At 42.6% G+C, this 27,821-nt stretch overlaps 1 protein-coding gene and 1 long non-coding RNA gene across 10 annotated transcripts; one reads left to right on the top strand and one right to left on the bottom strand.

Moving 5' to 3' along the window:
* Positions 1 to 234: 234 nt before the first annotated feature.
* On the top strand, positions 235 to 24,469 carry LOC311439938. Of its 9 annotated transcripts, XR_014695094.1 has the most exons (6): positions 377 to 558; positions 11,946 to 12,000; positions 12,247 to 12,337; positions 12,447 to 12,544; positions 17,582 to 17,987; positions 24,157 to 24,469. It is a non-coding gene; the product is annotated as an uncharacterized lncRNA (long non-coding RNA). The 9 variants fall into 9 exon arrangements; XR_014695093.1 differs by lacking the exon at positions 11,946 to 12,000 and having other exon boundaries at positions 363 to 558; positions 12,250 to 12,337; XR_014695100.1 differs by lacking the exon at positions 24,157 to 24,469 and having other exon boundaries at positions 17,582 to 19,054.
* Positions 16,608 to 22,316, bottom strand: LOC311439937 (protein NDNF-like; the record flags this gene model as incomplete). The annotated part of the gene is made up of 3 exons (XM_084526260.1): positions 16,608 to 18,886; positions 20,046 to 20,179; positions 22,129 to 22,316. 3 exons carry the CDS (start codon positions 22,314 to 22,316, stop codon positions 17,535 to 17,537), a joined length of 1,674 nt encoding a protein of 557 aa, XP_084382386.1. The 3' UTR covers positions 16,608 to 17,534.
* Positions 24,470 to 27,821: the final 3,352 nt, after the last annotated feature.

Here is a 27,821-nt window from a genome sequence, read left to right as displayed (position 1 = left end):
AACAGCTACTGAGATCAGCCTTTGGTTATGTACCAGGAATCAAACAGAAAAATGTGATTTGAGGATTTTTTTTTTTAATGTAAACCTAACACTTGATTTCACTACTAAGGATTGCTAGCACTTTGAGAGTCACTATTTCATAACAGAGAGATTGACACATGCTTTTCTTTATTCTGCACAGCTACTCACCTCTCCCTATAGAGTATATAGAGTATAGCCATGCCCTGACACATGCTGTCAGAACTGACAGTGCAGCTGAGTGCGCTGATACGCTCAGTTGCCCCAACCAGCTTCAGCTGGGGCTCCACCTCCACCCAGGAGTGCAGGAGCTCTATGTAAGCCCAGACCTGAGCCTTTGCTTCTGGTTTGGGTTATGTGGTGGTTGTATTTCTTGGACTTTGGATTGGGAATTGGATGCTCAATAGTTGTGCCTCCTGTTTTTTATTTGATACTTTTTGCTGGATTCTTTGTGTGTGTCATAGTGGTTCATAACTGACCCACATCTAATTCTGTTGATAGGATGTGTTATTTGTGCCTTGCTTTTCCTGCTGTGTTCAGGTAACATAAAATTGCACTTAAGTTGCTGAGGTCCTGTTGCTGTGTTTCTGGCTTGTCCTGCCTTACGTAGCAGCCTTGCTCTTGCTGCTTTCTGATAAAATTTTTCCTGTTATAAAATGCTTTACCAGCTGGTTGTCCTTGTTTTAAAAAAGGAGTCCATCTTCCAAGTGGGTGTCAGTACTGCAAACTAAAATTGCTTACTTGTGACTGAAAGTGAGGCTAGCACTCTACCAAGCTTTAGATCTGGTTTTTCAGTAACATAGGACAGCACAAATACTGCTTTCTGGGTGTTGGAAAGAGGAGAACCTCACCAACTTCAGTCTGAACTCTGGGTATCTGTTTCTCTCTTCTCCTGGGCTTTGTATGTTCACTTATTCCTGCAGGGTAAAATGCTGGTGCTTCAGAGCTTCCAGCAGTTTATTGTCAAAGTAACACATCTACTTTATGCACGTATAAGTAACTGAATAAAACAAAGGGGATTAAGAGTAATATCAAAAAAATGTGTTTTTGTTTTTGTTTTTTTCTTTTTACTCTCCTTTAACTTTGGATATTGAAGAATTTGTTTAATTTATTTTATCTAAAATGTGTTGATTCAAGCAGACCGGGTATTCTATCAGGTCATTGAACTAGAGGGAGGAGATATATTTAAAAAGGACCTTCCAGTTTCTATTCAATTCCCCTCTCCTCCTAATACTCTTAGTTGCTTTGATGTCTTTGTTTTTGCATGATTCCTGAAGAACTTAACATGGTCTGTTTTCAAAGATGAAGTAAGTGTTTGACCTGGTAGAGGAAGTGAAACAAAAGGTCCTTGAACTTCAACAGCCAACTATCTGTGAGAGCAAAAAACTTCTTCTTCTTATGAGAAGACACGCAAGAAGTACTTACAGGCAGAGAGAGTGTCTTGTTATAAGCACCAAGAAACTGATAGCTAAAACTTCTCCCTTGTGTGTTATTCCTTTTTTTGTTTGTTTTGTTTTGCACTGCTTTGTTTTGCTGTACCGATTCTGAACAGAGAATGCTTTTAGAAGATGATGTCCCTAAGTACTTTCTATTTCCTGTTTGCGTAGCTATCCCTTAAACTTAGCCTAATATGTTGCTGAATTCTGAATATTGCTTTGTGAAAGCAGTGTTGAAGCTGTACAAATTGCTCTGTAAGCATACATGTGAGCAGTCTTTTCTGCTTCAGTTGTTATGCTTTATTATACTCTTTGTGATTTGATTATTCTGATATCTAATTTTGAAGTGGGAAAGGTTTCTTCCCATTTTGGGTGTTTGGCTATCCAAGTGCAAGGAGCTATTCTCTGATTAAATTCTTAGAAAAGTTAAGTTAGTTTGATGGAGGTATGGAACACGGGCTATGAAGAAAGTACTGTTAGCTTTCCAGTGCGTTTGTTGAGGCAAATGCAGCCCTGACTAAAATAGGGGGGAGTGTTAAGAGCAGGAAGGGGGGAACCTGGCTTTGCAGCTGGGTGCTGTGGGATTACAATCGTGCCATCAATGAGAACCATTTCAGCAATGGCAATTGCTTTGAGCCCAGGTGGTTCAAAGAAGATGAAAACTGCCTCCCCTTAATCTCTTCTGGACCTGTTGTCTTGAGCTGTATCTGCTAGATGGAGAATACAGGTCTCCTGAATTTAATACCATTTGTATGAACTCTATACGTGACCCAGTTAGGGAATAAATGAATAAAAACTTGTTTATGTCCAGAGGTCAAAGACTTCATGTACTGACATTCTTGTTCCTTTTTTTGTGTGTGTTTTTCCTCCCCCTGCCAAGTGTTAGGAGCATGTAGAAGACCTGTGTCATCAAAAATGTATCAAGACCTGACTGACTTGGTTAAGTGTAAAGACTTCTTTCCACTTATTCCCTCAGTTTAGTAGTACAGCCATGTTTTCAAGCATGGGAAGTGGCTAGTTATCTGCAAGGGCTTTATCAAAATGGTAATAAAACATAGGGCTCAGACCTTCAACAAGTGTAAACTTACACAGCTTCAAAGAAGCTGTGCTGACAGCTGGCCTTGAATGATTTACATCAGGTGAAAATCTACTTATTTCAACAAAAATACCTTAGATAAAACACATGGAATAGAGAAATGCTTCTAGCACACGGTGGAATTAAAAACAGAAGTGGAAGAGAAGAGGAGCATTGGCAGTTCCTAGTATCCTACAGGCTGCAGCCAAACCAGCAAAGATTTAAGGAAATGACTCATAGTACTCACAAGAAAGAAAAACATCATAGTAATGGCAAGCAAAGCTAGGTTAATGTAACCATACTGTTGAAGTCAAGTTTACTAGCCCACAGAGGCAGAGACAGGAAGCATTGAAATGACAGAATTACATTCCTAAAACGAGTCTGTAATAGTGTTTTATCAGGTTAGTGACTGTAAATGGCCAAGAACTTCAGTGACATGAAGGAATACCTTTTTCTCTTGGACGTTTTTACACAGGCATGCTGAAGTAAATGAATTTGCACATGCAACAGGTAAAGATTTGATCCAGTCATATTAGTGTAACAAATACTCTTTGGTAATACCAAGAAGCATATTTTTTTACTTAGCCTAATAAATACCTGATTCCCAATCTTGCTATTTTTTTAAAATGTTATTTAAAAAAGTTGATGATTTCTGAACTAATCTTTATATTACTGCTGTTTTGTTTTTTTTTGTTTTTTTTTGTTTTTTTTAAAAAAAAAGAAAAGAGAAATTATGTAAGATACTGATTACATAGGAATGTTTGGTGTCTTATTGCATGACTGGATTATAAATAAAGACAAATCTGGGCTTATACTGTAAATAAAATGATCACATGTGGATATAGAGTTTCTCTGAAAAATATAGCTTGGGCCATAATTGTTACATTTATTTCCTAATTAGAATAATGTTTTTAATGGTATTTTTTGTGAACAATTGGTGTTGCCCTTAGCTCAACCTCCAAACTTAGTGTGGCTGTGGTTAGCAGTGCTGCCTGAGAGCTGCTCTTTTACTTCTTTCAAAGGAGCAGTCAGGTAATGAAGGGACGGGAGGCAGTGGGCACAGGTTGGCACTCTCAGTCCTGAACAGATTGCTTCGGGACATGACCATGAGCAACCTGTTGTAATTGGCACTGTTTTGAACATGGGACTGTAGGCTTGACCTTCAGAGGACACTTTCTACTTAATTTAGTCAGATTTCCTCTGTTTTCTGTTCTTTACGTGGCTTGTATACAGACTTATTTTTTTGTTTGCTTTTCAGACAGTTGTATGGTCTTACTCTACGTGCTTACTCCTTACCACAGTTTGCTAGTTATAAGGATGTTATGTGGAACTTAACTTCATTAAAGGCTTATTGCAGTATCATTCTGAGATACACTGCATTTGCTAGTTTTCTTTGTGGAAAGCTGTAACATATTATTGACAAATCTGGCTATTCTTTATGCCCTATGTGTTTTAAAAGCACTATTAGTTTGTTTTGGCATATATTTGGTTATCTTTCCAATCTCACTCTTCCTGCTTCTGAGATTAGTGCTGTGCTTCTGCGGTATTTTGACTTCCTCATTTTCTATGAGGATTGTAGTTCATGGTTTTTGGTTTTCCCCTGCTTTTATTTTAATATGGTGACTGATGTGTCACCTGCAGGGAGTGATGGTTGTTGCCTTTAGGAAATGCAGCACCTCTGCTGTGACAGCTGGATCTGCTCCTTTTGTTTTGTGCAATATATTGACTCCTACAGATGAGGACATGAGGACAGACTTGGGCTTGGCAGGAAAGTACTGTTTGCTAAGAGGCAGCAACTAGTCTCTTCCCTAAAGCTAAATGTTCTAGTCACCAAGCAAATAGTATTCTCTTGTAAGGTTGACCACACTAACACAATATTTTTCTGCTGAGCAAATTTTATGTCAGCAGAAGGGACAGATCTGAATTGCAGAATCAGATCAGATTTCCAAAATGCAAAGCTGGAGACTGTTGGGATTGTCCTTCTGAATTTAGTTGGTGTAGGTCAGTATATTTAAAAGTGGGATTCTCAAAAAAAGGAAATAGACACTCACTTTCTATCCATGTGCAATAGGAATCAGCACCTAATTTATTCTAGTGCCAGTGGAAATGGTTTTTCCGCTTCCTGTCTTCTACTATGGTTTAGTTCTTCTGCAAAGCTGTGAACAATATAAGAGTTGAATAAGTTTGCTTTTCAAGCATTGCTTGGAGCCGTACTGGCTAGGACCACCAGCCAGACTTCATCATACAGGAGATAAACATTTGCAAAGTTACTTGCAGATTATATTTACATGTACTGGTCTGCCTGCGTTCTGAGTGAATGCTGTGGAGTTTGAAGAACTGGTGCGGTCACCAGAGTAGTTTGATATGCAGGTATGTCTTGTGCTGTGATCTAAGGGGAACGGGAAGCTTGGGTGGCTTTGAACTATGTGGCTTGCTGCACTTTTCGTTACGGCCACCAAAGCATTTGGCTTATTCTACTTTTCTAGATTCCTGTTGCACCTCTGTATGCAGTTATGATACGCTGCTATGCATAGATGAAATACAAAATGATTAGTCTTCCATTCCTTTTTTTTATCCTAGCATGTGTGCATTTAAATGAGATGAATTACTAACTTGACTTGGTTAACCCTAAGGGAAGGCCCTTTAATAATTAACTTAAATAGTTGTGGGAGTCTTGCACACTTTGCTCTAAGAATGTTATGCATTTTATACTAAAATAGTCTGAGTGTCTTATCTGACCCTTTCTGCATATTTGAAGTCTTAATATCTAGTGACAAAGCACTGGCTGAGACCACTGGACCTAATTAATCTTAGGAGGTGAGGCAGCAGATCCAACTAACCAAGAGCAATGTCCTTCCACACAGCCACCCTGCAAGGGATACAGACACTTAGAGCTGATGGCGTTTAAGCGAAGAGCAGCTTGTCTCCAGAGAGTGATGTAAAAGCACAAAGATGGGGGCTCTTCCTTACAGGGCACGGTAATTATGCAATACAAGGGCTTCTGCACAGATGCTGTGTGCTGAATTATGCTTGCTTAACTTACCTGTACCCTTCCTGAACTCTTTGTGTAACATGCTGTGGTTAGTGCTGGAGTGGCAAAGGGCGTGTGGGTCTTGAGGTGCAAGTAGACGAGATGCATAATAATTTATATGTGGAAACAGCCCAGCAATACAGCACCACAGACAACTGCACATCCACCAGTGGACTATTTACTGGAGTGACTCTCTACGCAGATGTACTGGAGCAGACTGCTTGAATCCGCTTTGTGTGTAATCAGTTAAAAGACTGGCCTGTAACAGGGGGAGGAGGAGAGCAGGATTCAGGTCCCTGGGAGAGGTACTCTGTAGCACCATGGTATCGATGTTTAGCTCATACTGTAGAAATCCTGGATGCAGCCTTTCTGAAATAGCTAAAGCTTATCACGTACATATTGACATTCAGATAGCTAGAAGATTCCAGATAATACGTAAGTACGGGATTGTAAAGAGGTCATCGTTCACTATGATGCTTCTTCCTGGCTTTATGTATACAAATAAATCCACCAAAATCAATAGGCCTACTAATGGGATTAAACTGTGCATCTGCTCAAGTTTCTTGTTGGAACAGTCGTGTACTTCAAACTACAACACGTAAAACAATGTGCTTTGGGGTTAAAGGACAATCTGCAACAAAAATAATAGCGGGAAAAGGAGGAGTTAAAAATATGTATTTGGCTGTTACTAGGTGCAGGTCTGAGAGCCCAGGGTTGACAACCAGACAGGAGCATATTGTGCAGTGGAGACAAATTTTTTTGGTATGTGGATTGTTGCTGACTTAGAAGTAGGCTTTGTGATGCATGGCACAGTCCTTTGAATACTCATTACATGTTTTAGTAAGAAAAATGTGTATAAGGAAGCCTAGAAAACCTTTTAGCTACTGGTATTCTGGTGGTCAGGAAGCATTGCCGGTTCGTTACCATTAACATTTTTGTGAAACCTTTTTCTGTTCTGGAGCTGATAAAACAATGGCTAATCATTGAAAAATCTCCATGTGCTCATACCAGATTGAGTTTCACAAGCAACATTCCAGTGTCTTACAAATGAGCTGCCATGACACTGATTCCTGAGCTATGAGAAAATGTTTTCTTTGGTTTACAGGTGGGTTAATATTGGAAATTCCTATGAACAGTGCCAGATGCTATTAGCTCTGATAAAGTAAGGTTGTTTTTTTTTCTTGTTTAGGGGAATTACATTGTTCATCTAGATTCAAATAGCATGGAGTTAGCAAACCAACTCTCCACTTTTTGAATTTTCCTACTGCAGTTAAAGATAAGTTATGCAGCTACAAAATGTTTGCTGTTTTTTCATCATGACACCTTAGATCGGTTTAAAAATTTGCCTTTACATTAGTAGCTGGGGCACTATTCAATATAATACATGAGGAATTAGTTAAATTAGTGATTTTTCAATTTCATGAAAGTGAAAGCTGAGCTGTTAGGAGAAGACTGCATTTCTTGACTCTTCTACATCTTCTGTAGACGAGATTATGTTAATGTTTAGTCTATGCTAAGTGTTTTGAGATGACTTTTCCTCACGCTGTTCCACTCAGCTGAAATGGGTCAGTCTCATGATCAGCTTGCCTGGGAATTTTGAGGTTCTGTGGGCTTTGGGGGGGGTTCCCTCCCACTTTCCCAGCAGCGTGTTTTTCCTTCAGTAAGTGGACCCTCAGGGATGCTTCAGCAGCCTTCAGTCAGGCCCTACTCCCACCGGAGAGAAGCAGAGGTGCGAGGTGTAGTGGGTTCTGCTCTAGTGGGGATTGCACAACTTGACCCAAGGGGAGCTGTGACTGACAAAAGGGCAAGCATCTCAGTAACTAATTGGCTTGCCTATGGATAATTATTTAGTATGTTTGCTACCATCCATGGCTTAAACTTTAGAACAGTTGCAGTAGTTGGAAGGGAAGCATAAAGGATCTAAACAGGGTCAGTCTTTAGTATTCTGAATTCAAACATAAATGCAGCATGAATGCAGACCTTTATCTTCTTTGTGTGGTGAATGTGTGATTAAAAGAAATTAACCTGGAAAAATAGTTCACGAAAAATACACTGGCATTGACCCACATAGTACAGCAGAAGTAATCCTGGACAGAGTTGATATAGCTCCTGAGATGACTGAACTATGATTTTGGTATGTGTATGAAATGTAACTTAGCTTACAAATGTATTCCTTTTGTTTTTTCATTAGCTGTTCTATGAATTCTGGTTTGTTGTAAACATCATTTTTCCATCTCTTACTGTTTAGTTGAATATCTAGAGATTGTTTGCTTTATGAAAACACTGTCTTCATAGTCTGGGTCTAAGTACTCCTGTGAGTAAGAGCACGGGATCAGACTCGGTTGCTTAGTCAGATGAATCAGAAATGTGCATAATGTACCAGTGTTCTGACTGTTAATTGTAGCCTCATGTTTACCCAGCACTACAAGGATGTTGTCTTAAAAAGCCATCTGCAATTAATCATTTAAAAAAAAATAATTGAAAATGATTTGGTACATTTTTGTCATCTTACGTAAGAAGCATATTTTTTTCCACTCTGTTGACAAATGAAATAAATAAGCTGTGCAGGAGTTTTCTGTAATGCTGGAAAGTAAATGTACCTCTAATAGTTTATGATGGCTTGAAATCAGCCTTGGTAGAAAGCCTAAAAATTCCTGCTTCCTGTTGAAAGCACATTCAGCACACTGGGACACATTTGTCTGGATGTGATATATAGAAGGTCTACTTTTTTTTTTATTTACACTAAATTTTCAGTGATTCCTGTTATTTCAAACCACATACACCCACACAGCTATGGTTACTTGGAATCTGTCTTGACTGGAATATATCAGGAGTAATTGGGTTGGTATGCCATCTTTTGTTGATAATTGGAAACTTTTGGATCTGACACAAGAAGCTAACAAATTCCCTGTACTTAGCCATATGTTTTAGAAGTTCTTGCAACAGCAATTTTCAGGTCATTTATCTAGCTGGAATTCGAGAAGAAACATATGGCTACTGCTTATGTCCTGCCTTACTATTCTTAAGAGTATTATTTCATAAACAGAACGAGCTCATTAACTGGTAAATTATTCATAGACCTAGCTGGAACTGAACCAGGTATGCAGAGGGACTCTTGAAAGTGCCTTTTTTTTTTTTTTTTTGATAGCCTGTGCTTGGAATTGTCTGGGCAGAGATGTGTTTTTTTCCCCAAGACAAATAAAACACTACAAAGCAGTTCATCTCATTTAAACCAAACTGTATGGCAGTTTCACATCAAATACTTCTCATATGTAAGAGTAAAGGAAAAAAAAAACTTGCTAATAAAGAAGTCATGGATTTAGCTGTAACTTGCATTCTGATGAGCTGTGTAAAGCTATCGCTTATAGTCAAGTAATTAAAGTGCTCATATGCATTGCAAAGATGAGTATTTTTTTTAATTTTAGTGGCTACATCTGCTTTAAGACTATTCCAGGCTTCAGCTTCAGTGGTCCTTTGTGTAAATGTTAAAATATTCTCTGGTGCCATCTAATGGTAAAATTGTACAGTTACTTTATACTGAGAGTAAACAATGGTAACCCATCACATTTATTATTTCACTGAGGTCTGCAAGGATCAGTGCTGTGACCTGAATATATGTATAGTAAAAAGATGGTTACTGAGACAAATTGCTTCCAGTTGAAACATTTCATTGTTAAATGAAACAGTACAGTAAATCCTTTACTCCTTCCTTAACTTCTAACTGAACTGATTCTTAAAGGGTTTGGATACCAGCCTGATCCAAAACAACCAGACCTTAAATCAAAGCTGCATTCTGCAAACCCATAATTTTGTACAAGGCCAAACAAACTCAATATTGCTGTTCAGTATTACAGTATTGGGAGCAGAAAATTCAGATAGAGATCCTAGGTTTGTGGCTGTTTTTTTTTCTGTATTGCCACAACTCTGCAATTTGTTGGTCCATGCTGATTTCCAGGAAGCTGGAAGATGTCCCTCTGAACATGGGAGGTATAGTCTGGATGTATGGCAGCAGTGCCACTCACCTTGCACCATCTGCAGAACCTCTGTATGCTTCAGAGCAGTTGTGCTATCTGCAGAATCGGTAAGTGCCCAGTGAACATGCTCTGCTGGGCAGGCAGTATGCTGGAGGATGTGTGGAGGGAACCTCGTGCTTCTGCAGCAGTGGGGGAAGGCATGTGGCAGAGGAGGCTGCAAGGCAAAACAGATCCAGAACCTCTACAGGGTCTTGGGAATCACTCGGAGGAGGTCAGGTTCCCACAGATGCCTGGCAGCCTGGAAGCAGGTTCCTTGACTTACCCCAGGTAACCCTTAGGAGAGGTGGATCTGGTCATTCCTGCGTGTAGGCTGTAGGTAATTTGTTTCCATTCTCTCATGCTCTTAGGGTTTGGTCTTCCCATGTATTTATTCCACTTGCTTACATTTAAATATGCTTTCGCAGTTGGATGTGAGCATGCTTACAGCTTTACTGTAAGAGGTCGTTGTGCCTTGGAGTGACAGTTTACACATGCTGTTCTCGGAGAGGGATGGGATGGAGAATTGGGGAAAACAATGTCACCTCCTGCTCTAAATGAACTAAGTGTATGTGAATATTTTGCTAAAGTCTGCAGAGAAAAACTGTGATGGGACAAAAAGATGCGATTCTCTGTCCTTGTAAGAAGCTAGTAGGAGGGACAGTGTAGCCAAAAGATGTTGCAAGAGAACTACTTAAGTGAATTATTTCTCAATCGTCTGGAAAAGAATGTTCAGTATGTTTCGACTGATCAATTCTGCTATCACACATTTTCTGAATACCTGGTTAAGATGGAATTAATAGAGTTGAGGCAAATAAACAACAATACCCTAGAGGTAAGAACAGTTTTATCCAAATAGCTGAAATATTAGGTTTGCTGCCAATTTGAGTCTCAGAAGGCTATTAAAATAATCCAATTGTCAGTTACTGCAGTTAGGAGTAACTGCACCCACTGCAACGTGAGCTGCTGACTTCCGCTCTGTCTGGGTTTGAACAATAGATTTACAGATTTTTTTCATGTTACAAATCATCTTCTGATTCTATCTTTGAGTCCTTCCTTCAAGAATAGCCTACCCTTGCAAACAGGCTATTTGCACAAATAAGAGTTGTGATATTACTTCTAGAGAAGTTTAATTGTGGACAAGGTGAAAGTCTTTTTTTTTTTTCTGTGTAATAGTTGCATTTTGGGGTTGTAAGTGACTTGCTTTTCCTCTGTGGTTTGTGATTCCATTTTGGGACAAACAAAATCCCACTGTGTGCTCACAGGTACTCTAGACTGAGGGTCAGTACGTATGGATAACAGGGATTAAGCAGTTGCTAAAAACTGGCATCTTTTCCCTTTGCATAATCATGACTAGGGAAAACGCAGGTCAAATTGTTTGCAGATGTAACCAGTGTGGTTTCATTGACTTATGGACAGATTCTAAAAGATTTTGTCCCAATAGGAGATATGTGCAAAGCACTTCTGATGGTCTGGCCAATTTGTGGGTTCTCAGTCTCAGCTGAGAAACTGGCACTGTGCTTTTGGAAATCTGGCTTTCAAAGGATTGTGCCACATTACAAAACCAGAGGTTTTGGCCCAGTTATGAAACTAACTGGCTGAACACAGATCTTTGATTATTTTTTAGGTCAATCCAATAATGAAATTATTTCCTTCCCTGAACTGCAGATACAGGAGCCATTCTCTCAGGGTAATTGTGGATTGCTGTTGTCCTCAAAGGCACTGCTCACAGTCAGTCCTTAATATTGGCTTCCCCTTCAGCTGGGGTCCTCCTATCTGGAAAAAAAAAAAAAAAAAGGCTAAATAATCCTCCAAGTTAAAACTTGCTCTGTATACAGCCAACATCCTGAGCCTTCCTGCTTGTTGTTGTAAATGAATTTTGTTCCTGCTTTTGTGATCCTTAATAAATCTGCGGCTGACATTCCACTGTCAACTCATGTTTAAAAAGCTTGAAGCTGGTCCCAGATAATGATGTCGATCTACCCAAGATACTATAAAAAAAACATTTGTTTTCCAGCTGGGTATTGTAGCGCATACGTACACCTGCATTCTGTGTATTAAGAATGAGAAAAAGAGAAGGAAGGAGTTGTTCATTATAGGAGTTGAGAGGCTGACGCCTCAGGAGATAAATGGTGGCACCACTGCAGTGAACACAAATAGTTCTGCTCATCCTGCAGTAGTTATTTTATCCCCATAGTGCAAACCTGTTGCAGACAGTGTGAACCAGCAGTGCTGTCTGTTGGTAGCTTCAGTTGTTTGAGGTTATGGAAAGCTCAGCTCTGACCACTACACCTGATCTCCTGTCAGAAATGTCTTCTGAGTTGTTTTTATGCCAATTTTTTGCACCTTCTACTTTATAGCTAACTTCTTCCAAGGCAAGCTCAATGAGTGTTGAAAGTATGGCTTTGTCGAGGAGCCTGGTGTGCCTAGGTGAGTGTGGAAAGCTTTCTCTCCCCTCCTTAGTACTGCCTGGAACACCTATTGTTCAGGGATGATGTGACACTTGTAGATACCACTGTCCAATGTCATAGCAGGTTTTTTAGAGCATGGGTTTTCTGAAGGTAGGTTAAGGAGAAGGCCTTACAGACCCCACCTATCCATCTTGCAGATGCACTTAGTATTTCACAATGCCAATTATTTGCCTGCAGAAATGTTCACCTGAAATCATTTTCTAAGCAGGTGCCACCAGTGTTGAGCCACGAATCCTTCTGACTTTGGTGGTGAGGCCTAGGAAGCCAGTCAAGCTGCTGGTTTGCTTGCCTCTGTGGTATGCCTACAAAACCCTCCCTGGGGGCATGGCAGAAAAGCTGCTTGTATACAACCATGTAACTGGGACCTACTCAGATGGCTGACCTCCAACCTGTTAATTAACCTAGGAGCTTAGCAATGGATGGAGAAGCAGAGCTGGGGAGCAGAATGGAAAATGTGGTTTTGCTACAGCCTCACCTTCCTGAGAACACTGCAAACAGAAGAGGTGGGTTGTGCCCTAAGCTTGTGGTGGCTTTGTGTTTTTATTGTATTAAACTCCTCTGTTAGATGGGAAATCCTTGACTTCCAGCACTCTACCTGAAGTGTGCTGTGTGGCTGTTTGCAGAAGCCTCTGAAGGAGGCTGAGTACTTCCTTAGTCACAGTCCTAGTGCAGGCTGCACGCTGAGCTCTCCTCCTTGTATGAGTCACGAGCTACAGGACTACTAGAGGCTGCTTAGTGGGTTTGTATGCTGGCACTGAACCGCAGGGACAGAAATGAATCAGTAGAGAAGCTCAACAAATGGGAGCAGGATGTGAAATGTAGTTGCAGCAGGACCCTTCCTTTTCTTAGAAGCGTCTAACAAACTCCACCTTTACCTCATTACCTTTAGATGCTTCATGCTTTTCTGTCCTGACCCTTGCCTTGGAAGGTCTCCTTTCCTGCCAGGTTCTGCTTTCAGAGCAGATTACTACATGAGTCTGAAAGACTTTTCCAACTCCCGAGTCTTCCTCTGAACCCTGCCTGTGTCACTACTGTGCCAGTACCTGCAGAAAGACACAAGGCTTTCTGGTGCTTGCTTCCTGTGTCTAATCTGCTCTCATCTCAGGGCAGGTGAGCCTTGTTCGGGTATTTTCAGAAGTGTGAGGTAGGGGAACAGCTTTGCAGAGAAAGAGCAAGAGCAGCAGAGGAGCAGCATGTGATTTTCTAGGGATGGCTCTTTAACCAGAGACTCGGCATCCTTAGTCCCTGGAAGCACATCCTCTAAGGATCTCCTGGGGACAGCTAACCAGTGAGCAAAATCCCTGAAGAACAAACGCCTGACAAACTGGGGTCTGTGGTGAACGTCTCCCGTGGCGTCCCAGAGAGTTGGTGTGACAGCCAGCTTGGGTGGAAGGTAAGGCCCTGCTAAGAGTGGTGTTGGTGAGAAAGGGCAAAAGCGCTAAAGGAGAAGTCGGGGATGCCAGGCATCATGTGCTGGGCAGGTTATACCTGAACTGTAACTCACCACTTTAAACATATCAAATGTGACTGTCCTTGGTGCTCTTCTGTGACGATCTCTGTCATAGGAGCCTTGGCTCCTCCTTCAGTGAAAGCAGTCTTTAAACTCTCAGGAGCGCTGGGCACGCTGGTGTTAATCCTTCCAGCAAATGGCTATGCTTTCTTTGTTCCTCGGTGATCACTTTTTTGTGCCCTTCAGCTTTAAACATTAAAAAAAAATCTGGGAACACATAGACTAAAAAGAGTTAGCAGGTCCTTGTGTTTTCTTTTGTCTCTTCTGCCTTAATCTTGTCAGCAAGATGCTTGGCTTATTAAATTTGAGAAAATATTTGCTCCCGATGAGCCTTATCAAATTCCTGCCTCTTGTTTACTGCCTAACCCTGCCCTCTTGTGCTCGCAGCCCTGGCCACAGCCAGGATGCCCACCCATCTGGCAGCATTAGCTGCCAGGGGACAGCAGCACACCCCAGCAGCGGATGGCACAGCATCCTCCGGGCTCCTCCTCGAGCTGCATTTCATGGCTCCTTGCAGAACCGTGCAATGCAAGAGTGGCGTAGTGTTTGCATCTTTTAGTAAATTTAGCTTTTTTTTTAACAATGTTTTTTGTGTGTGTTTGCTGAAGGAATCTTCAGCTACTGTGTTACCCATTTTTTCTAAATGCCAGAGAGCTTCAGTTGCTCCAACAGCTCTTGAAAGCCTTTGGCGTTTTGGGGTCGCTGGTTAGGACTTGCTGTCAGTATTAATGTTACTTGGCTCCTAGATTTCTAAGCCTTGTGCAAAGCCACATTTGGCCAGGGTGCTTCACAGTGTCGAAGGTTCATAAACACTTCTCCCCCTGTTATCCTGCCCCCCCTCCAAAAGCTAATAGTAATGAAGCCCAGAATGGGGGCGATACGCATACATGTACATGGACACAAGCTCTGTGTCTTTGAAAGCAATTAGTGAGCTGGATTTCAGTCCAGCACCTGGGGCCAAAATAGCAAGGCTATTTTTAGCTTGTTCTTTAAGCTAGAAACAAGTATTCAGGTTGAGAAGACATTAGTTGGGGAAAGACAGCCATGCAAGGATATGAAGAAAATACTTCCTTTGCTCAAAGCTGGGGCTGCATCCCTGGATGTATTTGTAAGCAGAAAGGGAACAATTTTTAAAAGACCACTGGATCTACTTCGGAGGGTATGTACATTTGTTAAGAAGCTTGAAGTAACAAGGGTTGAATACATGGGCTGTTAAATACAAGGGAAAGAGGAAGGGTAAAATTCTTAATGTCAGTTGGTGTGAAACTCATAAATGTCATCAGTCCTTGAAACTGGTTTTAAGTAGCAATCTACTTCAAAGCATGGCTGAGATGAGCTATTATTACAGTTTTAAGTTGTTTCAAGGTCTCTAGCAGCCGTACGAAATACTGAGAAATGCTGAAGAGCCCCTTGCTGTGCAGGGTTGCGGCTTACAGGTGTGTACACAATGGCAAACTTAGAGTCCATGCTTCATCATTGCACTGTTTCAGACTCTTCCTCTTATCCAGCAGGCAAATAATGATTTGTGAGGCTTGAGCCCCCAGGGGAAGGAGATGTGGATATGAAGCCTGTCTTCTGTTATTACTTGTCCTGTCTGGTTTTGGTGGTCCCAACTGCTGCTCGCCATGTGCAGTGGTGACTTAGAAATGGGAGCAGGTCTGTAATAACGCAGCCTGGTGCATCCAGGTGAATCGCTGTGGAAGGATCAATGGGGAGGAATGTTTGCTACTGCTCCTGGGCTCTATTACAGGCCGTGCCTGGCTGCACATGTGGGCTGTGTGGGCTGTTACCTTGAGGGCAGGTTGCCTGCTCTGCTTGTAACAGAGGCAAGGGTTTTGACAGCACAGCATGCTCTTCTCTGCAGCCCAGCGCTGCCTCCTGTGTGCTGGGGCCTTTGCTTATGGATGTGGGGCTGGCAGCTCCTTTGTGAGCCCCCCTAGCAGCAGCAGTTGCTGCTCCCATGAAGATCCCTTCCTCAGACTTCTTGGCTGCAGCCCTAAACCCAAGCTGAGGAGTCTCAAGCCAGTTCTGTTAAGGAGGATATTCCTCAGCAGAGGCAGGGTGCCAACGCATCAGTCTTCTTTCAGAGACATGTTTGTGACACTTCTGTGTACAGGACAAAAGTAAGGGTTAATGCTCTCACAGGCTAGGGGCAGAGAAATAATTGTGTTCTATGTGCCAAATACTTCCTATTCCTCTGTTATTCTGGCTATTAATGGTTTGTAGGGCATCTAAGTGAAGTTCATCCAGAATATAAATGACTGAGGCAGGCAGAAGCAAACACGAAGATTTCCAAGTGGAGGTGACCTCTGTTGCTCTTTGAGCTCAGGCTCCTTTTGGCTGGAGCAAAATGAAGAGAAGGCTCGCCTTGGAAAAAGGCGATGCAGCTGCCAGCCCCCGGAATCAGCCAAAAGGCCTGCGGAGTGTAGGGAGGGGGTCACAGTGCCATGGCACTGCTCTATCTACAGTAGTGCCTGCAGGAATTTAAAGCCTAGCCAAAGCCCAGATACTGCAGCTGATCCCATGGGAAGGCCAGAACCCTTCTCCTGGGAATGAGACTGCTAAGGTACAGGATGTGCTGTGCAGGGCTTGGGCCACCTGCCCCTTTAGCATGATGTTACGGAGTTTTTGGAGCAGGAAATGCATAATAATGCATAATCCTATGTGAACGCACAGAGCAGTTCTTAAAAAGTGCCTCCAAGCATGCTTGCAGGTAGTCATTCAGGGTAAACCACAACCTTGAAGATCACAAATTGCAAGTGAACTTCTGAAATGTACAATAACGGAATTATTTATAACTTTGCTTAATGTAATTGCAGAGAAAAGGGTTGCAGCAGGCAAGACTTCTCTGGCAACCACTGGGTCAGTGACATTATATTTCTATAGATGTAAATTCCAGACCTATGTGCAAAATATTTTCTGCTGATAATTGAAATTTAGGATAAGCTTTTTATCAAGGCTTCATTTCTTCAAGATTTTTTTTTTTTGTACTTTCACATGTCATCTAAGGAAGGAAGTCAAGGAAACAAAGACAACAGAAAGTTTGTCAGGCTTTTTACTACAAATATTTCTCCCTCGATATCTAAAAGGAAAACCACATTGACTTTTTTGCTAAAGCAACACATTCATTGATATAGGCTGGATTGGGAATGTAAAGAGCAAGTATATCAAACTCAGGAGTAACACAGGAATAGACATGGGCTTGATATCAGAAACTGTAGATTGGAGAAAAAAAAAACACCTTTCCTTATTGGGAAGGAAGTGGTAGGATTCCTTACTTATTCCTTTCCTCAATGGGTAGCAACAGAGCACTGTATTTGTATACACCCCAGTAAAACTGGATGCAGAAGCAGTTCCAGGCCCAAGATATGTCCCCAAGCACAGTTTCTCTCTGGAAGTGAAAACCAAGCAAACGTGCAGGCAGTAGGGAAAGTATTTCAGCCTGCACTTCTTGAGCTGTCGCAGCTTGACACTAGTTCTGCGGCTTTTTTTCTTTTTGTCTCCATCCCTGCAAACTGTTCAAGCAGCAGGGAAGTTGGATTTCTCAAAAACAGTTTTGCTTGTTGGGTCTCGCAGTTCTTCATTAAGTGATGGAGTTACGTGGTGTGGAAAACTCTGTGGGAATTCAACAATAATGATGTGTGCTCCTTGAGAGGCATTTCCCATCACTTTTGTATTGGATTTCAGAAGTATTTTAGGTAACTGATCTATTTCTCATGGGTGCCATTGTGGGTACTTTATTTCCATGTACATGGATTTATTTCAAGTTAGTTTTTGTTATGTGGAGGAGACAGCTGAGAAAAACTTAGGCAGGAGAAGATGCACAAGTAAGCGTAATGGTCTAACCTAAGATCGTTCCTCTGCAGAATCTCACAGCTTTAGACTTTTTTTGTCAACATATATTAAACTGTACGGGCTATGGCATGGATTGGCATAGGTTTTGATAAGTTGTCATTCATTCCAAAACATTTTGTGAAGAACCTTCAGCACTTTTTCCTGGTCTTCACAACTTTGCTGTGATATCTGACAGGGATGCCAGATGGCCCAATGAGATAAACATCAAACAAGTAAAGCGTCCCGGCATCCAGCCCTTTGATGGTCTCAGTGGTGACAGCTCGCTGGAGATTGACATCATAGAAATACTTGCACAGCACTTTCTCCGACTTGTGCCGAGATTCAGGCCCAGAGCACCTGTCTGTGCTCCGCAGTTCTGTCCACACTTGATCTTCTTCGATCCGTTTCTTGTACACGCAGTACTTGCTCTGCTCCTGTGTTCCTAGCCAGGCAACGGTGACGGAATTGCAGGTCCTCAGTTTGCTGAAAGACTTGATCTTTAAGCTTTCTGGAAGAAGTGGGAATAAGGGCTTATTGAATTGAGAGGAGACCTGTACTTTCACAGAAGAGTTGGATTCCTCTGTGGACCTCAGCTGCACCAGGTATGTGTCCAGCAGCTTTCCCTTCAGTGACAAATACCTCAGTCCCAAAATGTTTTCTGATGCCACTGTTTTACCATTCTTTGTTATGTGAACCCGTACCTGACCACGACACAACTGAAAGGTAAATTGTACTTTCTTGTGCCTCGCTTGGTACTGCAGAGTGTGGAATTTCTGCTTTTTTCCATCCAGGACAACCTGAACCACCTTCCCATCTTTCAGCTCCATCACCTTAGGTTCAGGTTCTTCTAGAGTTCTTGCAAATGTCCCAGTGTAAGCAGCGCTGGCGTTTGTGAGGAGGTTGACAACAAAAACGTCAAAATAATACTGAGTGCTGGGACTGAGATTGGGCACAGTGTACGTGTTCTTGGTACCCATGCATATCTGCCTGACTTCCCCACTGCTCGCTCTGTTGATGATGCTCAACTCACTGTTGGACAATATCATCACCTGCTGTGGCTCAAGAAGGTATGGAGACAGAGACAAAGCTAACGTAGCTGGCAGTTTCATTCCAGAAGATCTGATTGCTGTCTCAGCAGCACACAAGCTCTTATAATTATGCTTTTCATTAACTAGGAGACAGTACTGTATGTTTTCTCGATGTTGCAAGACAGAGGGACTGTGTTTCCAGGTCAGAGTCACTGTTGTATGGCCAATGCCAACCACATCTAAGCGTGGATCCAGCGGCAGCTCTGGGTAGAGGTGCCCAGACGTTGTGTCAGTTGTTAAGTACACGGTGATGTGTGTGTCACGCTCGGTGGATAAGAACTCCAGCATGTAGAGGGCAGAATGAGAAGACATGCCCATGTACGTCTCTACAGAATTTCCCTTGTAGTTGAAAATGGTCGACACAAAGCTTGTAGCCTTCTGGACATTTGAGACATCTTCTGTATCGTGGTCACCTGCAAGCAAAAAGCAGACCTGTAGCTTGCTTTCATAGATGTCAAAGCACATTGCTTAGTTTTCCTTGTTTGTGTCAGGGAACATCCTACTTCCTACCCTCCTGAAAATAATTATAGCTAAAGATGCTTTTTGCTACTGGCCATTTATTAAAAGAAAATTTGAGTGACTTTTATTTTAACAGTGCAGTTGTGGAACTGTTTTCAAAAAGACTAATTATAAAACCACAGCTTGCACAAGCTTGAACTTTAATGTGCCTGATGCACCTGCAGTTTTCTTATTCCACTAGCTTTTTATTTAGGTATTTTTCTTTAAGGAGACTAAACTACTTGTAAAGTAGTTTATTTTAGTTTTGTGCCTCTGTCTCCTATGAGGAGGAAAAACATCACTTCTAAAAGAACAGTATTTGAACTCCTCAGTTGGGTTTATCTGTCTGACAGGAAAGAACTTGTTAGTGGCAGCTTTCAGATCATAGTTTTTTTAAATTAAAAAAAAAAAAAATCATTCCAGAAATCATGGAAAAAAAATGGATTTTCCTCTTAGGCTGAAGTCAGGATAATGCCCGCGGCCATGGTAAATATTCCTAGAAAATCAAATGGCTAAATCTTCTGCACGACACTGGGAGATAAACCAGATGATGACTGGTTTAGGTAGCCTAAGCCACAGAGAAACATCTGAGACAGTTCCTCCCTCTGGCTGGGCTGACTGGCAAGCCTGCCTCGATAGTGCTGTGTAGCAAGATTTCCTTAGGAAGAAGGTGGTTTTAAAACTGCATGGAGATCCAGGGCTACAAGCAGTGTGTTCTGCAATGTGCTAATGTTACCGCTATCAGCTTAGCTTGGTCACAGAAGGCAAGATTACAGAGGGAAGATGGGGAAAGAACAAAGAGTTCATGAAGCTGATCCATGCTTGTGGTACCAGAACTACCCAGTGTTGTTCCCAAATATTACCCTGAGTTTTTGATGTATATAGATGTAACCTCTCATTTTCTTGAATTGATGGCAGAATTCCATGGACTGCAAATCTCACCTATGGAGACATGGGTGTCCTCTCCATGGTAGAATTCAGAGATGTTTAAGCTTGTGGCAAACTTTCTGTAACAACACCCCTTCTGAGTAACTTAGGCCTTCTGTCTCTGCTCAGGCAGGCTGAAGGTCTTACCTTGTGCTACTTTTCCAAGGAGGCTTGCTGAAGCCTTGTGCACAAGTATGCTCCATTCGATGGGAACATCACAGGGGGTCACTGTTATTGAGAAAGGTGCCAGGGCTCTGCCTTCCTCCAGAACAAAGTAGTACCTGTAAATGTGGATTAGAAATAGAGTGTGAGCTGCAAGAAATGCAAGTTTACCACTAAAAGTTGTCCCTTCTGATGTGGTCACTCCACGGTGGGTAGAGATGACTGCTCCCTTTTGAGGCGCGTCAACACCAGGATGCATCTCACTTGCAGGATGTCTGAGCTGTGGGAAGAACATACGCTGTGCTTTTTCTAATTCACAAATGGTTGCTGGAAGTTGTGTCCACTTACCACAGGCAGTACTTTTTTCCCACTGAATTTTAGTATGCTTCAGGTGAACAGCATATCTCAATACTTACCGGGATATTTTGGATGATGAATGTGGTAATCTGCCTTAAAGATAACCACTCGTTGGCTAACTCTGGGGCAATTTGGTACACTCTCCTCACAAATTCCCTGACTGGAGTTCTGTGAAAGCTCCGAGTTTGTTTGTATCTGCTTGAATATCTACGACTTCATCTGTGTAAGATGAAGATAGAGTAATTGTAGCCAGTCCTGGAGATTATCAGGTATCACTGGCAGGTTCAGACAGTTCTGTTTTAACTTCCTTTTGTGACAGAGGCTGCTGTGTGTTAATACTACAAAGGGACATCAGTCTCCCCAGTAAATTCTTTATTCCTGCTTATTTACAGTAAAGCTAAGCCTCCTGTCTCACTCCTTTGGTCTTTTTTTTCTGTTGTTTCCGTAAATGTTGACAGTGTACAGCCACAGAAATATTTGGACTTGGGTCACTCACTCTGCAGTTAAATGCAGGCAATTGTAATTCTGTTTGCTTGCTGGCGAGACAAGCCTACTCATTATGGATGGATTATGTCAGCCTAAAGGTCTGGCTTGCTTTCAGGATGTGGCTACTGGTCCGGAGTTAACTTTCACTGGAAACAGCTCCACATTCCCAAGTCTTTTAAGCCAAGTTTTGTCATCTGATTTCCTTCTTGGATGGCTTCGGGTCTTATAAGGTTCTTACTTGATCATGCTACCCTGACTTTTTTCTTGTGTTTTTTTTTTTTTTTTTTTTTTTTTTGTTGTTGTTGTTTTGTTTTTTTGATTCCTAGTAGAAACCTTAATGTTATGCCACAATAGTACAGCATAATTCACTGTTCTTAGATTTAAACACCGATTTCCCTTAAAAAAAAAAAAAAAAAAAGGAGAGCTTCTAGTTGTGATCTTGTGAGCATCATGGCATTATGTAACGTGCCATGTGCCAGTCTGTGCAGTGCACGTCAAGACCAAACCATCTGGCTCACCCTCTGCTCCGTGACTGCTCTGCTCAGATGGACATCAGAAGCTGTACTTGCTGGTCACTGTTTGAAGGATTCTGGTGGATAAACCACTTGAAGTGCCTCTCTTCTTAAACAGGCAGATCAGTTAGCCTTTCCTGCCTAATATGCAGTGCCAGTTCTAATATTTAGATAGGGCACCAAACTTTGCAGCTATTTGGAGGAAGTGAGGGATCCGGAATTTCCACACACAAAGCATGTTTGATCTTAGCAAGCAATAGCTCCATTCAACTAAAACATTTCTAGCATGCAGAATGCTGATGGAAGTCATTCTGATAAGAGAAGTCTGTACACATGTTCTACTGATTTTTGGGGTAGCTACTTTGGTAAAATTGTCTTACAGCCAATGTAGGAAGGCTGTGTCTGCGGCTCTGAAGCCAGGTTGTTTATGCGACAGCTGTTTGCTGTTGGAGCCCCCCAGTTCTGTACCATCACAGAAAGCTGCCTGCAGTGCACATGTGAACCTGAGCTTTGTCTTGGGGGGTCTCCAGACTGGGCAAAATAACAACAAACCTTGGGGAACACTTTGAGCTGGGCAGAAACAGCATGGTGTGTCTCAGGAAATCCAGTGGATGCTGATGGAGCTCTGCAGGCTCTTCGCTTGTGCTGGTAGTGTGCAGCTACTGGTGTCGTAGGGAAGTACCTGAGAACAGGCGTGACTGACTTGCTCTTACCTTTTAGGGATATCCTTCAGCAGGTGAACTGTGGTTTCCTTACCATCGGCAAGAATCAGAGAGTGGTAGAAGTTGAAGAGGTTGCTCTTGAAGCTCTGTTGCAAACTGCTGGTGGGTGCTTTAATGGAATGACACAAGCAAGCAGCCGTGAGAAGATGGAGAGGCAGATAAAACCAGCACCAAGACATCTTCAGTACTGCAAAGTGAAATGACAAAAGTGAATGTGAACTCCTGTCTTGAGGGAGAAAATCAGTGACCTTCTCTTTTTGTTCCCTTAGTGATATTGATCATAATCACAGCAAGCCAGGCGTTCAAACAACCAGTCTCCACTTTGCTGTATTGCTTCGAATTCATTGAGAAATATTTTTTTCAGACCTTATTGTGAAGATTTAATGGCAGAAGTCTTTAATTATAGGATTACATACATTATATATATATATATATACACATGTACTTACATAGTCACTGTGGCACAAATTCAATATCATGTAAAAAACAAAACAACAACCTTCATTGCTGATGGAATGAATGGAGAATTACACTAAAATTTTTCCTAGTTTATAAAATTCATTTACTAAATTCAAAGCTGGGTTATTTGTAATGGAACTTATTTTGAAACTCATAAGCAGTTACTATCCCAAACGTACTTTCTCTCAGAGGCCACTGAATTTTTCTCATAACAGACTGTACGTCTCTCATGACTATAGGTATATGTAAGGAAGATCAAAAGTTATTTAGAGTTGGATGAGATCTTGCTTGATGAGAAGTGGCACATGCTGGATAAGTAGCCCTACGTTGATTCTAAATTAATTTGTGTGCACCTACTTTGGAAGGGGATCTTGCTGTTCGGGTAGCTGCATAAATCCTTCCGAGATTGTGAATTGCACATCTTTCACACCTGCATCACTGCCAGACCGTCGCAGCATTTGCTACTCACTGCTACTATAACAGCTCTGTAGTATTCACCCTTACTGGGTTTCAGAAATCATATATGCCCACCCCCTTTTGTCAAGAGGCTTTATTATCAGCTTCAAATCTATGAAAGAAAAACACACTGCCAGAGCTCACCTATGGAGATGCCTGTTATTTGAACTGTTCTTTGTACATCGTACAGAACTACACAGGAGGCTCCAGTTCAGACAAAATTTTGACAGCACACGGTTATGTGAGCTTGTTGATTGTCCTTGCAACCTTTTCTTTCTGCCACATCCCGCTTTGGAAAGGGGAAAATGCAGAAGTGGGAAAGGCTTTAAAGAGAAGGGAATAGACCTTTTAAAAACAGGTGACAGCTGTAGCTCAGGGATTTGGAAAGCAGAGGGAGCTCTGTGAGCAATATCCCTTTATGGGAAAAGTAGTTTGTATCTTACAAGCAGCAAGAAGGAGTAAAGATCCTGCTTGAATCTAATTATCAGTCAATGATGAAGAGGACATAGAAGACAAAGGTTCAATACTTTGTAATTTTTACTTGTTTCTGAGAGCAGACATTTCTTCTTGGTATCTGAAAAGGTGCTTTGGACTTCAGCACTCAGTCTACAATGCAGCAGAGCTGCTGATCATTGTGATTCACCTAAATGAGTCTGTAAAAGAGCCGGTTCCTTTATAAATCCATTCAAGATCTGCACATTTAAATGTAGTACTGAATAATCTGTGGACTTCTTTGTACAAGACTTTTCATCAGTGATTCCCAAAGTAATGTATATCTTCAGAATTACTGAGACTATTAAAATTATCACTCCCAGATCATCTATTTAACATCCTAATAATTAGAATATTCCTTTCTTCTTTCAAGAGGTCTGTGATATTCCTAGCACCTGGCTGAGTGTAAGACTAAACAACAGTCCAAACAAGTCAAAAGAATTGTTGAGAGGACACCACTTTTAAAATATTTTTATCAGCTTTCCTTATGAATATGAGTCAGTTCTCTCCCACTTTGTTATTCTTGTAGTCAAAATATAGCTTACACGTCAAAAATATAACTCCAAATATTTTGCTTTACCTTTGACGCAATCCACGTTTCTTGCCTTTCAGAGAGGATTTAAAAAAGAAAAAAAGTCTGTCTGCTGCTTGAATGACAGGATCTCGCCAACCACACTGACACCAGGGCAGCTCAGCTTTTCTTGTCCAGGAAAACAAATAAACCAGGCGACCGACCAACCTATAATCAGCTTATCCCAAAGAGAGCATCGTCCTGAAGGCTGATTTCGCTCAGTGACACAAACAGTGGACTCCTAGCCTCCTGAAATACATTACACAAAAAACACTCTGCTTACCTTGTGTGTTTCTGGCCAGATGATCCCCAGACCACTTGCTTGCTTTGCTGGAAAAGCATACAATAAAACAACATAGACTTTTCAGATCTCTGTAGACAGATGAAAACCACAACTGTGCAACCAGTTCAACAGGACAGAACTGATTTTTCCATATGGCTCCTGAACAGTCATTGTAACTAAAATGCTTGCAGCCTTTCAGGAAAAGAAAAAAAATAGTGTTGATATTTTGTTAGGTTGGGGCTTTTCAAAGGTTATTTTGAACTTGCAGGTTTTTGAAGTCTTCCCACCCCTGTCTGCTGCTCTGTCAGGTCCAGAGCTCTTTCGGGAGGGCTGCACAGCGCCCACGGGTGCTGCCTGCGGACAGCAGGGCTTGATTCCTGCACAGGGTGTCCGCCAGCCGGCTCGCAGCCTAATCCCAGCCCTGGCGGGCCAGGGAGCAGGTCTGTGACAGGAGCACACAGAGGAGGAGGGGGCCAGGCAGAGAGCGGTTAACCCTTGTTAGCCCACGCCAGCAGCCAGCCAGGGGCACACCGGTCTCCCCCAGAAATGTCTTGCATTAGCAGCTCGATGGAGCAAGTCCACGGAGCGTGCGAGCTCCTTGCCCCCAGTGCTGCAGCAGTGGCAGGCTTTCTCCAGTGTGCTTGTGGTTCTGCTGGTGGTGGCCCAACAGGTGCTGCCTGGCGCACGGAAAGGAAGGGAGAGGAGCTGTGAGGCAGGGAACACTTTGCATTTCTTGTGCACGCAGGAATTAGCAAGCCTTTGAAGGCTGTCGGGAATCTCCAGCGCGGAGCTCTGGAGATTTCTGGCAGAGGCTTTGTAGGGAAGAAACTCCAAAAGTGCTTGGGCTGCTTTGTGGCTGGGGGAGCAATGTCTGCTCTGCTTCTTCAGGTCTGCTGGGAAGGGCAAGTCCCAGAAAGCTGCATCGGCTTCTGGGCAGGCACTTTGCAGGGCTCAGGGGCAGAGGATGGTAGGGAGGCCAGGCCTCTTGCTTATTTTAAAATAAATTCAGTGTTTGAAGAGAGTGACTTGCAGTAACCCTTTACTATTGTCCCCCTGGACGTGGAGTTGTATTATTTAAACCTTCCCCAGACTAGGAGCTTGCTAAGAAGAGGGGCAGGTGAGGGAGAAGTAGGAGGAGGTTTCCACAGATTTTACATAACATACCCCTAAGAAAACATACATTTTTCTCATCAACAGACACAATGGAGAGAAACATTTACAGTGCGCTTACTCTCACTGCAGAAGATGATAGGAAAAATTAATCTGTTGTTTATCAGTGCTTTCCTAAAATTTAGTTGCACAAAGTATTTGCTGAGCAACTGGGCTGTTACCAAAGGGACAGCATGTGGGAGCCTTGATACAGACACTGTGTGATTGGGGATTTGGCACCACGGAGCTGGTGAGGGATCTTGCAAGATGTTTGCTGGAATGCTAGAAAAAGCAGGACTAAAAGATGTCCATGTAACAGATACCAGCTCATGTCCATTCGGAGCTAATGAAACCGTATGAACTAGTGAAAATACGTGTATAGGCACCCAGCCTGAAGCAAACCATTCTGCTAATGGAGGAGAAGCATGAGAAAAAGGTGCTGCAAATTCAGTAAGTTCCTGGACCAGGCACAGAAGAGGGAAGTGTAGGTTGGCTGAAGAGCATCAAAAGAATGTGGGCACAAAAGAAAGGGTATCAGCTCTAAGCGCAGAGACTGCAGCATGTTGATGCTGAGGTTTGGAGGGACTCCCGAGTGGCAGTGAGCAAGGCTGGGCTCGCTGTCTCACCCTACAGACCCTCCCCACTTGTCTTGCCCTCAAGACAAGCCGTTCCGCAGGGCACAGTTCAGCTTCCAGGGCAAGTCGTGGGCATCTGAAAACTGTCTGTAGTTTTAGCTTAATGCTTGAAGGAGCACGCTGTCTCCTGCTGCATAATGTGAACGGGGATGCCAGGTGAAAGAGGAGGACAAGGTGGTTTTACTGTAGAAGTAGTCCAATTCCTTCTTCCATGATTTTGCACATACTTCCCATGTGTGTGTGCTTCCATGCTTTGCTGGATGTACGTTGGTAGATTTAGAGGTTCACTGAACCGGTCTCAAAGAAAAACTACATATTCTCTACTGAGAAAGTAAGAACTAAATTCATGACTCATAGAGCTTGACTGAACTCAGTGGAGTTACAACAGCGATAAATCAAACCCTTGATTTGACATAAAATTGATATGACAGACTTCTCAATTAAAAATAAAAATAAAAATAAAGTAGTCTATAACGAGCAGGCCCTGCTGTGCCTCAGAGCTGAATCAGTGACTTCAGGAGTGCTGTCCAAGAGATCTTGCTCTTGTCCCAGCCCTGCTGGCCATCGACACCTCTCACACGTGCGAGTGGTGGCCACCCTTGACATCAGAGGCTTGCCTTACAGTCCGCTCTGCTAACAGATTGGTAACGCAGATGAAACCAGAGCAAGAAGTCAGACCATCAGGGAGCTAGCCTGAAGCTCTCAAAGACACTTCAGGTGTGTATTTCCAGCAACCACAGTCCTGGTTTCTGTGTTCTGGTAAAGGATCCGTGAGCCAGAGGAGCGTCCTGCAGCCCCTCTCAGCTGTCCCCCCGCACGCCCTGCCCACAGCGTTCGGCGGCTCTTTCACAGGATGCTCTGCTGAGGGATGCTCGGGGTGATGCTCAGAGCCTGCAGGAGGGACAGCCTGCCCAGCACGCCTCCGGGAACCGATAGCACCTTCCTACTTGGCAGGTGGGTGCAAAAACTGACCATGGGCATTTCTGATGAGGATCTAGTCCCCACCATCGGTACCGTGCACCACGGAGTGGTGACAGTGGTGTTCCCGTCCACAGCCCTGCTCGATCAGGGCCTGGCTGTAGCTGCCCACCCAGACAACTTCCCTGTGCCCCCGGCCCTGCTCGGGGAGCACTGCTCCGTAATACTCTGTAAGCACATTAAAAATGCACGGGGAAATAGAAATCTAATCTTTCAGTTACGAGGCAAGTAACGTTCCCCCCTTCTGTCTTTTACACATGTGCACACACACATATATTCTATGAACCACTAAGTCAAAATTAGTCTTTAACTTACAGCTACGTATCTGTCTGCAAAATATCTTTGTAACTAATCAGGGCTTACAACCTGTGTTCATAGCACTGAGTGGAAGTAGCTGTGGCTGTCTGATGTTTTTGAACATGTTCTGCATCTGATCTGTTGGCATGATTATAGCATCCTGATACATTTTGCGTTTTCCACCACTGCAAGTTACAATCCATTCCTCTTGGCAGAAGACTCTAGCTTCGAACTTGTCCTGCTGGCTATGGAAGGGGGGAGCAAATTTCCCTAAAAATCCCCTGCCAAGTGGAGGGATTGTCGGAATCACTGCTTGACAGATACCAGAGCTAGTAGGTCCTTGAGAAGTTAACATGATGATGGT

Source organism: Aythya ferina, assembly GCF_964211825.1.
Source record: "Aythya ferina genome assembly, chromosome: 7".
Taxonomy (NCBI): domain Eukaryota; kingdom Metazoa; phylum Chordata; class Aves; order Anseriformes; family Anatidae; genus Aythya; species Aythya ferina.
This window is presented reverse-complemented; position numbering and strand designations above follow the sequence as displayed.